The sequence below is a fragment of the Xiphophorus couchianus genome, chromosome 5 (genome assembly GCF_001444195.1).
Source record: "Xiphophorus couchianus chromosome 5, X_couchianus-1.0, whole genome shotgun sequence".
NCBI classification, from domain to species: Eukaryota; Metazoa; Chordata; class Actinopteri; order Cyprinodontiformes; family Poeciliidae; genus Xiphophorus; species Xiphophorus couchianus.
In genome coordinates, this window is record NC_040232.1 from 16,598,337 (window position 1) to 16,610,503 (window position 12,167).

Sequence of the window (12,167 nt, forward strand, 5' to 3'; positions counted from 1 at the left end):
AATTAGTCAAATTAGAGGATTGTGTGGATGAGTGTAAGCTGAAACTTTGTTTTCTGTCGACTGTCCACTCTCCTCCTCTATTCAGACAGGGAGAACAAGATGAGGAGAACGCTGGGACAAAGTTCTGGCATGAGTCCTGCTCTGGCAGAGGAACATGTGAGGCTGCAGAGGAATTAACCATTCAGCTGTAGCTTCACCATCACCAGCCGGTCAAGTATTCTGGCTTGATAAATTTAAAGACACAGTTTTAACGGCTTCGCTCAACATTGTCAGCTGAGAAAAAGCACAAATATCTGGGCTTAAAATGATATGTATTCAATACTTAGTGAAACCTAAATGATAAATGGCTCTTGGTTAGTTTTTGTCTTAAAGGAGTGAGTATTATTCTACATTTTTTAAACTTTGACACAACTAGATATTTTTCAAGACTGTTGTATTAAGACAAAAGTCAAGGAAAGTGAACGTCTGTTCAACCTCTTGAAGTAGCAAAGCTTAAAAGAAAGTGAACTTATTCACATTTATGCATTTAACATATGAAAATAAGAATCTTTTTTTCGGCTCTTGTGGCCTTTGGTAGTGAAGCAACAGGAAAGCTGGTTGTGAGAGATGGGGAAGAAGTGGCAAAAGTCAATGGGCGGGGACTCAAACCCGTGACGGCCGCATCGAGAGCTGAGGCCTCTGTAATTGGGCCACAGGTTTTACCCTTGCACCACATCCTCTTGGCAAAATTAATTTTCATTATTAGTCCTCTGTCGGAGGGCCATATAAGTCAAGTTTATTTGTATCACAAATTTCAGAAATGAGGCAATTCAAACTGCTTTAAATGATAAAAACATACAATAAACAACAACAGCAAAAGGACATTACACTCCAGTGGCAAAGTAAAGAAAAGGAAGTCAGCGTTTCAGCATTTTTGCAGTTTTCTGGAAGGTTGTTCCAAATTATAGGAGCATAAAGACTGAATGCTGCTTCTCCATGTTTGGTTCTGGTTCTGGGGATGCAGAGCAGACCAGATCCAGAAGACCTGATACAACGACAACAGATCTTTAAGGTATTTTGGTGCAAAGCTATTCTGTGATTTATAAACCAGCAAAATCATTTTATAAAGTCTTGATTGATGAGCCCTATTTTTCTAGATTTCCTTTGCATGTATCACATGGATTACACTGAATTAAGGAGAGAGTAAAGGGGACCAGATATGTGCGCACTCTTTTCAGACTTTTATTTGTATTAATTTTATTTGACATTATTCACTAATTGGAGAACTTCCATCTATCCATCTTCTTCCGCTTATCCGGGGTCGGGTCGCGGGGGTAGCAGCTTCAGAAGGGAGGCCCAGACTTCCCTCTCCCCAGCCACTTGTTCCAGCTCCTCCGGGGGAATCCCGAGGCGTTCCCAGACCAGCCGAGAGATATAATCCCTCCAGCGTGTCCTGGGTTTTCCCTGGTGCCTCCTCCCAGTGGGACGTGCCTGGAACACCTCACCAGGGAGGCGTCCAGGAGGCATCCTGACCAGATGCCCAAGCCACCTCAACTGGCTCCTCTCGACGTGAAGGAGCAGTGGCTCTACTCTGAGTCCCTCCCGGATGACTGAGCTTCTCACCCTATCTCTAAAGGAGAGCCCAGACACCCTACAGAGAAAACCCATTTCGGCCGCTTGTATCTGCTTAATTGGAGAACTTTTATCATTTAATACCTCATAATATTCCAATTAAATGCGTTGGTGTTTGCTAAAGCGTTTCACAATTTGTATGTTCAAGTGTATGACTACTATTAAGGGAAGGTGCTGTAAATAGCAGAACTTTTGATCCTTTCACAAATGATTTGCTCAAAAGAAACCAGGAAAACCCCCAGACAGGGCGGTCTTTGTGTGGCAAGTGGCTTGCACAAGTTTAGCTCTTTGTTACTTCCTGTGTGACATGCAGCCGAGCTTCCTGAATGCGGCTTTCAGGCATAACTGTCAGGGCACCTTGTTAACTTCCTGCTTGACTGTTCATGTATACTTTTTTCTGGAAATAACCAGACTTCCCTCATATTAAAGCAAGGCTCACAGCTCTTAGATTTACTGTACATACAGTGCTTGTAGCTTCAGAGAGCAGAGTTAGATTTAAAGTTAAATTTGGATCTCGTGTGCCAGATTTAGGTGGAGGGTAAAGTTTTGGTAGGTTTATAGTTGTGTCATGATCTTTCTATTTTCTGATGAATGACTTCATGTGGTCAAATGTTGAGATATTGTTTTTTTAAGACAACTCCGCTGAAAATTCCTTTACAAAATTTTGCCTGATATTTAGGATTATCTGATGGTGTCCTGAGTTTTACTTTAATGTCTATGTTCTTGTATTACAGAGTTTTCGACTAGAATCCCAGAAAGGTTGTATACCAATTGTTTTTGGGTCAAATAACTAGAGTAATGCAGTCAAGGCCTCAGACATATATTAAATATAATTCACCCCATACACATAGACATATATTTAAAGAATAAAAAGAGGAAGTACAATTTAAAGCAGATTTATTGATGACATCAAATGAATGAAAATCCATCTATTGCAGTCATCGTAGAAGGCTGTTTGATCTTTTTGGAAAAGTTTTTTGTTTTCATCAACAGAATTCATGTGTTCGCAGAAATTGGGATGAATCACCTGTCAATGGCAGTAAGAAACAAACTAATAACTTTAAAAAAAAGAAAAGAAAATGCATTAATAATTGCCCTGTTAAAGGTTGAGGTAATGTGTAAAACACACTTCAGATGAATGGGCAGAGTACAATCATTCATACATAAAATATATACAGAAGTACATTAACACTCACGCAGTTTTCTTCTCCTATTGCACGGCATGATAAAAATGTTAACAGAAGACACTTGAGTCAAAAAAGTTACGGTTCAAGAAAGATGCATTGAGATAAGGTAAGTACACAGATGGAAGCCAAAGATACAGGTTTTTCCAGTGTCACTGGCATCTTTACGCCGTAGTTTTCTGGCCTACTGACCCTGCAGCGTCTACAAAGAGTCCGTATTCACAACCAAGCGAGAATACCGTTGATGTGAGTGTGAAATTTACAGGGTAGAAGTAAAACAAAGATGGCAACAAATACAAATATAAGGTCATACTGGCAACTTAAAAAGCACTTAAATGTAGTTAAAAGGGAGCGATAGGTTCCAGTGTGGGAGATGTTGCCTGTTCTCAAACAGAGATAAGCAATTTATTACTGTTATTTCCAACAATCAAGCAACAGACATCCCAGAAATATCTGTCTAAATGGATGACCAACGGGCCATGGAAAGTGTTCAAGAAAGGAAAGTGCATCTTTTTTATTTTTTTTTTAAATACCCGAAAACATTAAAAACACTTTTATAATAAACATCTGAAATAGTGTTTTTCTCTATAGTGCAACAACAGACAGGATCAAATGAAGATTATTATTAACCTGCAGGCAATCAAAGCTCTTTAAACATTTAATTGTTTTTTTTTTGTTTTTTTGCCACAGTAGCAGAACAGTTAAAAGGCAACTCAATGATTGATGCATGAACACAAACATGCCAACATTATACTGTACACAGCGCTCTTTTTATATAGAAATAAATAGCTGAATTATCATCTTTAACCTTTTTAAATAATCTCCATCTCTATATGAATCTGATGCACATTTAATATAAAGTATCTAGTACACAACTGCAATTTTAACACTACTGTTAGACATAATATAGTTCTCTATGTGTAATTATTCATTGGACTCTAAATGAAGACCTGTAAACTTCAGTTTTTCCACTCCGACTCATCACCTTATTATAATAACATCAAATGTCGGTCATTTTTTCAGGATTTTTTTTTTCTTCTTTTTTTTTAATATACAAACATTATATACAGAGTAGCTGATAATGAATGCAGGATTGTCTGAAACTCAAAATCAACAAGTGCTCTGTGGGGAGATTTCCCTACTGTGAAGTTTATTTCCTCTATCGTGACCCTTTTTCCTTCAGGTTAGCCAGCAACCAATCCACATCAGAGTGGAATAAAAAGAGGGAGAGTCACAGCTTACAGAATATTATATGTGACCATACACACAACTTAACATGTGCTCATGGTGAGCATGTCAGGCAAAGGGTTCCTTCAAACTTTTCCTTTCAAAACTCCGGACTTAAAATTTTCAAATTTCTCATTTCATTTTCAGGCAGTTTTTCGCAGGCAAGTGAAAAACAGCATCATATCGAGATGACAAAAATCTAGAGTTATCATGTTCAAATGTTACTTTATCTGAAGATATTAAGATCTTGAGCTCAATATGTAATGATAGAAATTTTAGTCTTGTTTTGATAGGAAAATGCCTTAAACATTTTTTTGTTGAGATGGCAACTTCAGTGCTTTATGCTCTTGTCCTCTGCGTCTCATTTTCTCATTATATAAAGCTTTCATTATATCATAACCTCAAGAAAGTTATTTTTTTTTAAAGATTGAGGTTTCCTTGTCTCATTATCTAAAGATAACAAAATTTCAAGCTTGCAGTAACAGTTTTCTTGTCTTTATTTTGTCAGTAACGAGATTTTAAACTCACTTCTCATTAAACATTTTTGATTCTACTATGCAGAGAAAAATGTCTTGGGATACGTTGTGCTTAAGATATGGCAGTTATGTTAACCGTTTCATCATACCATTATCTTGAGATAATGAGACCATGGGCTTGATTTTGCTATCATCTCATTTATCTGATATCCAAAGCTCAAATGTTTGAAATAATGAGCTAAAATGTTTTATCAACAACCCCCGCCCCCGAAAATAAGTCAAAACATCTATCATAGCCCCATAAGTTTTTGCAAATGTCATGCAAATTTCACACTTGTAAATATTATGTTAGAACCGTCTCCGTAACCTGCAGCAAACGAATGGGAAGGACTGTTATGTTCATCCTGTAAAGTGATTTCATTTCAATCTGTAATCAGATTTTGTGCATGTTTTAGAGAATGATAAAATATTGCACATTATTAAAGTTAGAGATAAGGAGAAATCAGTGCACCAGAATGCAAAACACTTTTGGTCCGAAGTAGGGATTACATTCTATCAAATAAAACAGTGAATCCTTTTTAAGGCCTGGCAAACACACACACCTCTAACATCCAAAACTTTGAGCTCAAGACAGAGCCATCAGATCAACGGGCTTGTTGTTCCACTTTAGTAAAGCGGCACTGGAATCAGAAAATGTGTAGAGCAGTGCTGTCTTTAACCCAAAAAGACAATACAGCTAATCAAAGTTTGGCTAAATTTCTGCCAAATCAATTTTCTAACTTGAAGGGAAGTCCTGAAGACCTGAAGCATAATACTTGCCCCGGATCCCTTAATGTACAGGGGTCAGCTCTCTTCACCCTAGCTGTGATACTGGGTGGAAGAAAACATCAGAAGAGGGTTGGAGGATGTCACCTAATTAATTAAAATGAAGAGAATAGCCCCTGTGATGCAAATGGCACTGTTCAGTATGAATACAAACACTATAACACCTGTACACACCTGGATAATTTGCTTTATAGGAAACACAACACTTTATATTCAGTTTGAGCTGCTTCTGCTCACAGCAAACTTGGGTCCAGTAGGGACACTGGTGACTTGCCTGGTCCCTCATCCTTTTATAATTGGCACACCGGAGAAGGGAATACTGGAATAAAGATGAACGTCGCTACAAAATGCACCAGCGACTTACTATACTCCAAACTGTCCTCTGACGCAAACAGGTCCAGAGATTACAACAAAGTTCATAAACACTGAATCCAGTTTGGCTGACATGGATATTCTCATACAAGGAAGCAGAGGACGGTACTGGAGGCAAAACCCAGCGCTACCATGCACTTTCAAGATAACATGGTCTGTGTGTTGCAGGGCGGGAGCCCTCCACCCTTTCTGCAGGGCTTGGAAGCAGTGCATGTTCACACCCTTGGATTTGGCAAGTTTTGGGGACAGAGTACAATAAGCATTTATTTCCTCAACATCACACCTAAGCATAAAGCTCCTGTTACAAATCTTTAGGAAAAAAATGCCTCAACCTCTTGTGAAAACAGAAGCTTGATGGGCATCTGTGGAAAATACACGCGTTCCCCATCTTGTTTCTGCAGTTGATATCAAAGCTAGCTTGCATTAAGCATAATGCAGATGCAGAAAGTAAGAATGCAGCGTGTGACACTCCAAGTGGGTCCACGTTTAGAGAGATTGTGGATGAGAGACAGTTTTGAAAGCAGCTGTGTTTCTTGAGTTAGTAAGGTTTATACAGGCTCTTGGTTGAGAATCTACTGCCACTGAAGATCACCAACATTTAGCACATTTTCATCAAATCTGGTTCTGTTTTATGATTTTTATTTAGTAAAATATACTTGGTAATCCTGGACCTTTATTCATCAATAAGATCTTTCTTGGTTCTGTTTCTTGTGCTCCAAATGCATCTAGCCACCAAGAGGTGGGCTCAAGCTACCTGCGTCCTGCGGATCAACTCATACTGTGGTCGCACTCTCCAGCAACCTGCACAAAGGATGTTAGCAGAGGCTGTCTGCTTTCACATGGAGAATTTTGGAGAAACCCGGTCTCTTCTTTAGAGCCTGAAAAAACAGAAAACAAAAGAGAGATAAAAGATAGGAGGCCCTGGCTGTTCCTTCTCTAAACAGTGCTAAAATATTATATCCTGTGATGTTTTTTTTCACATTTTCATTTTAACCTTCCGTATTAGAACCTGTGTGATAGACCAATACATAGTAGAGCATTACAGTGAAGTGAAAAATCAAAAAATGCCAACATTGAAGTGTGCGGCTAAATCGTTCTCAAACTCAACTCTTTTCAGCAGTCTGTTTAGGGCATTGTTCTGTATTTTGTTCCATTCATCTTTTCAAAAACTGACCAGCTTCCCTGTCCCTGCAGAGGAAAAGCCTCCCCACAGCCTGATGCTGCCACCAGCAGGACTCACCCTGACAGTGTTCTGGCTGTGCAGTATTACGTTTCCACTACACAAAGCATTTTACACGTACAGCACAAGTTGAATTTTAGAAGGCGCACTGAATTGTAGACCAGTTCACTTTCTTCTGCAAACAGCATTTCTCATGACTTACTTTCAACAATGGCTTTCGTCTGGCCAGTGCATTTATAGAGAATAAAAATAAATCCCTGTGAAATTTGTGGAGTGCCACTAATAGCTGCGCTGCTAACAGATTCTCCCAATTTAGCAATGGATTGCTGCAGCTCTACAGCTACCAAGGGCCTCCTGCCTAATTCTCTGTCCATTTCTTTAGAATATTCAGGATTATTGGTGTAAATGAGACTGAGAATGATTCCATGTTACAATTTAATTTTTTTTTTTAAAGCAATACAAAATCATGTATCATTTTTAAAATTATGCACTACTTTGTATCGGTCTGCCGCATAAAATCCCAAATAAGTTCACTGAGGTCTGTGAACATGGCAATAATAAGTAAATGTGTCCAACACATGTTGTGGTGAAGCCATAGCACCGACTTCATTGCAGCACACGTCAGTCTGACACATCAAAACAAAGCCTTTCATGTCTCTAGTCATGGGTGTTATGAAACCAGCTCACACAGTCAGTCCCACTCATCCAACACCAATAGATTCAACAATTGAATCAAGAATCAATTCTGACAAAAACAGATGTTTAATTTCTAGTTTGCCACAGGAACATTTTGCACACCAGGAACTATTCGCTGACAGGTAAAAGGTCAGCTTGTAAAATTCTAAAACTTTAGGCCATCAGTGGTTTGGAAAGTGCAGGGGCACTGCTGTGAAACACAGAGGTGTTGTTTACCTGCAGCTTGTTAACCATTTCATCAAACAGCTTTCTGGCTTCTGGGCTGTTGGGGTCCTCAAAGTAGTCTTCTATACCAATCTGAACAACGATGGATTTCAGGTTGCGGCAAACACCTGGTTGGAAGGAGGATTTGTGGATGTAATTCACATCTGAAAGTTGTGGTTGGCTGGGGAGATTTAAATTACTCAAAAGAGCTCTAAAGAAAAAGCTTCGAAACAAAAAATAAAAATAATCGGCTGCATAGTCCAGAATTTGACTTCGAATTGTGTTACACATCAGTTTCAACTCACTGTTGAAGTGAAGCAAGGCTTTAGGGGTGACCGGTGTGGATGAAAGCACCAACATCTCCAGACCCTTCAGACCCTCCCTGCAAACCTCTGCTGCCACCTCCTGGTTGATTTCGCTCACATGGTCCAACTCCAACACCTGCAGGCGCATGCAGTTCCTCGCTGAACAAATGGGAAAGAGGAACAGTCCACATTCAACACAAGGACCAAGTAGGAACACGTTTTAGTAATACACATTCACCCAAATTATTTTTATGATCTATATTTTCAAGAAATCACGAAACAACACGATCCCTGAAGTTGGCTTGTGATTCAGCAGTGGATGGATTATCTTACACTCAGTGTAGATTGTGCTGGAAGAATCAAAAACCAAAGTAAACAATATGTTGACACGACTTAAGTTCTGAAAAAGAAAACCAAAAATAAAAGGCATTGGTGGCACATAACCAAATAATTTTCTTGAGTTCAGATTGGATTTGTTTTATTTTTAAAGCCATATTTGTAGAGTACACAATGACTGGTTGCCTTGTCAACAGATGCTCCCAACTGAGATCTCTGATTAATCTTCTCAGGGCAACCACAGAGGTCTTGTGGAAAGTCCCACGCTACAAGAATATTTTTCTAGGGTATTAAGTAAAACAAAAACACTATAAGTCTGCTGTATGTTGTATATTTACCCAGTGAGGCGAGTCCCTGAATCCCACATCCAGCTCCACCCACACCAAGAGCACGGAGATGTGGCCAGCATCTTCCAATCGTCTGCAGGCATCGGTTACTGAAACGTGCTGGTTGTTGACTGAGAGAAACAAACACTCTAATGAAAACATGATCCCCGCATTAGTCTTTCTGTTATTAATTTTATGGCTGATTATTAATTAATGTCCCATCATTTTACCATGGATGTAGGGGCGCCACCTGCAGAGAAATAATATCTCTGCACCCTGCGCCAAGGGCCCAGATAACCTCCTGGCCAACTGGATCTGTGGCGCTCCTGCAGAAAAAATAAACATGATGTATGTTTGAAGATACAGTTTGAAGATAGTGGCTTTGTTTACCTTACGTGAAATAAAATAAGGTTAAGAAAGACAATGAAGTAAGATTAATGCTGTAAAATTTTAAGATAGTTGGAATTTGATAGCAATGGTTCACCTATAGGTTACGGCCTGGAGGGCACGGCAGTAGCAGCTGGCCAACCATAGGGAGCGATCAGTCAGCAGGTTGGGACAGTGTGAAATCTTTAGTATCAGCAGGTTACTTCCTGTGGCCTTTAACAACGCCTCCAAACCTTCCTCAAGACAGCCACTTTTGACGGAAATATAAGAGAAGGTCACAAGAGAAAAAGAAAAAAAAAAGACGTAAAAATAAAGGTCAATTTTAATCATACTTCACTTCTAACAACGTCAAGACATGCTCCTGGGAGCTCTGCTGCTGGCGCTTTTTTGCAACAATCATCAGATGTATTCAGCGTACAGCATTTAAGAGAACTTTATGCAACTAAATGTGTGTCCTTCATACAAACAACAATGCACTTGAATCAAACCTTGTTGCTTGTTTTCTTCCGGCAAATAAAAGCTGATATCCACATGCTGAGAATAATTAAACCGCACAAAAACGTCAGTATACATCACTCGTGTTCACTCTGCTAGCTTTCCTCTCATCAGTCACTGTTCAGGAAATCACACAGTACGTCGCTCGGCCACAACAGTTGGGCAAACAATGGGGTTAATCAAGTCAAGGCAGCACACAGAGCTAAATACCCCGGAGGAACTAAAGCCATAATCTGCTACAACAGTGAACATGACTGTGTCTCACCGTGTGCTTTTAAGGTAGTCCTCCTTGGATTCTTTCTTGCCTCGCTGCCTTGGTTTAAGGTTTTGGAGAATGAGGGAGTGTGTCTGAATGCACCACTGAGACAATGTGGTCAAAAACTAGAGAAATACATACATTTACAATAGTTACACTGTTCCACAATTATTTTCTTTGAAACAGAGGATAAAGCGCAATAACAAATGTTGACAATGCACCTTGGAAGAAATGCGAGCGTTTTCCAGCAGCACTCTGGTCCACACAGCTGGGTGTCGGGCCACGAACCTCCAGTTGCGGCAAACCTCGGCGGTTTTCAGGAGGGTTTTGGTGTCCAGGTAGGTAAAGATGCAGAAGAGCGCTGCACGCATCTTCAGGATCTCTGGACTTATCACCTCATTGGATTTCGATGGGCTCTTTTCATGGCGGCACGGCTTGCTGTAAACCACATCAGACCGACCTGTAGCAACAACACAGCCTTTCAGACCTTTAACAGCCTCAAGAAAGTTTCCATAGCTCTTGAAATTGATCCCATTTTGTTATTACAAAATAATAGACTAACACAAAGATCCATCATGCTAATAAAGACTGAAATAATTGTAAATCTACAAAGACAAGGGAGAACATTACTCACTGCACACTAATTCTGGTAGACTGAAACAGCAAAAAATTTGTCTGATTTAATGTCAGATAAAGAGGAAGAAAATGCTTTGTGTTTATTTGTGTATGGAAATATCTGGTTTCAGGAGTTCCTAAAATAAGACACTTTTAATACTTATGTTGCTTTGTAGAAGAGACAATCTAAAAAGGTTAACATTCTGTGCCATAAAATATTGATAACTGCTTCTCAATTTAGATCCTGTTAAACTATGTTATACAGTTTTGTTTTAACTAGTGCTTTTATTAATTTAGGTCATCAGCATGTGAGACTTGTGGAGTGGTCCATGATGAATAATTGATGATGATGAATTAACTAGCTTTAAGATGACCAAAGTAAAACTATTCTCAAATGAGAATTTCTTTTGTTTTTCTAACTTGGGGAAATTTAGACACATAGTGCAGGTCTGTTATAAGTCATAGAACCCCATATATAAAACTAATTTAATCTATTTCAGTAAAACTGAGAGTCTTTTGGAAACAAAGCATAATAATAACTCTGTTGTTATATATTTCAGATAATGTACAGTTTCAAAGCTTGTTTTTATTTTCTTTCCTTTCTGGTACATCTTGAACTTTGTTGCAGCTTTTCTGAAAGACCCTTTTTTATTAATATTATTTCACTTATTTGTTTTTAATGGGATCTCCTTATTCCTGAACATTATGAGTCGTTTGCCCCTTAAGATTCTTACCTCATGATAAGTGTTAAGCAATCGGCTAAATATCTGAGATAAATGTTTTGTCTTCACCATCCTGTGGTAAAACCCTTTTTGTCACATGGTGGCGCTAATCTCCAACTAAAAACCACAGGACCAGATTGCATAATTAGTTTTCTGCATTCTGTACTTTTTAATCCCATCTAATGCTGTTGTTACAGTGTGTCCAATCCCAGCCTGCCTTAACCCTTGAAGCAAAATTGCTCCTCCATGACTCACTTCATCTTTGGCCTTGGTAGGCATCTGCTTGAAACCATCAGGGCTGTGAACCAATGCATACTATTTGACTCTTTCTCTTTCTCACTCACGCACACCTCCTACACTCAAGACTGCCGAATGAACTAAAAAAACAAGCCTGTGTGCTTGCAGATACATACCACACAAACAGCTCTGGCAGAGTCTCTCCTAATAGGGAGAACTACGTCAGAGCAGAGAGGCAACATGTTACATGAGACAAAAAAAAACAACTTTTCAGCTAATGAGGAGGCCAAATTTGTGCATGTGAATTTGTCACTGAGCCTCGGCCCAATTTCCTTCAGTTCCAGACTGCCATGGTCCACCTGATACGTCCACAGCAGATGGGAAACGCAGAGTGCAGCAGCAGGGTTTGTAAGGAGGTTGGCATGGGATGATGCTAACAGAAAAATGCACAATCTGTTGTGCAGCTGAGCTGTGCAGCAACGACTGGCTAGCTAGTGTCTCAAAGCTCCATAAGAACTGTAAGAGATGGTTTATTGAACCTGCTAATTCCTTGTGTACTTGAGAGTAAAGCTGGTTAAACTGCAATTGATGCAAAAGTTGGATCATGATATAAATACAGTTAAGTGCAAAAGTATTCATAAAACTGGAACTTTTTCTCAGTTTGTGAAGTTACAACCACAAACATCAGTGTGTGGCATTTTGATTTAATGTTA

The 12,167-nt window shown here is 39.3% G+C and overlaps 1 protein-coding gene across 2 annotated transcripts in view; it reads right to left on the reverse strand.

Moving 5' to 3' along the window:
* Positions 1-2,491: 2,491 nt before the first annotated feature.
* The window catches only part of fbxo41 (F-box protein 41), a 37,643-nt gene continuing 27,967 nt past the window's right edge, over positions 2,492-12,167 (reverse strand). For both annotated transcript variants that reach the window (XM_028018477.1, XM_028018478.1), the window contains exons 7-14: positions 10,102-10,340; positions 9,890-10,005; positions 9,227-9,379; positions 8,973-9,068; positions 8,755-8,873; positions 8,081-8,239; positions 7,788-7,903; positions 2,492-6,573 (exon numbers count right to left, since the gene is read on the reverse strand). In XM_028018477.1, the coding sequence (XP_027874278.1) occupies positions 6,511-6,573; positions 7,788-7,903; positions 8,081-8,239; positions 8,755-8,873; positions 8,973-9,068; positions 9,227-9,379; positions 9,890-10,005; positions 10,102-10,340 (1,061 nt within the window). In that variant the 3' untranslated portion in view covers positions 2,492-6,510. The remainder of the gene's footprint in view (positions 6,574-7,787; positions 7,904-8,080; positions 8,240-8,754; positions 8,874-8,972; positions 9,069-9,226; positions 9,380-9,889; positions 10,006-10,101; positions 10,341-12,167) is intronic.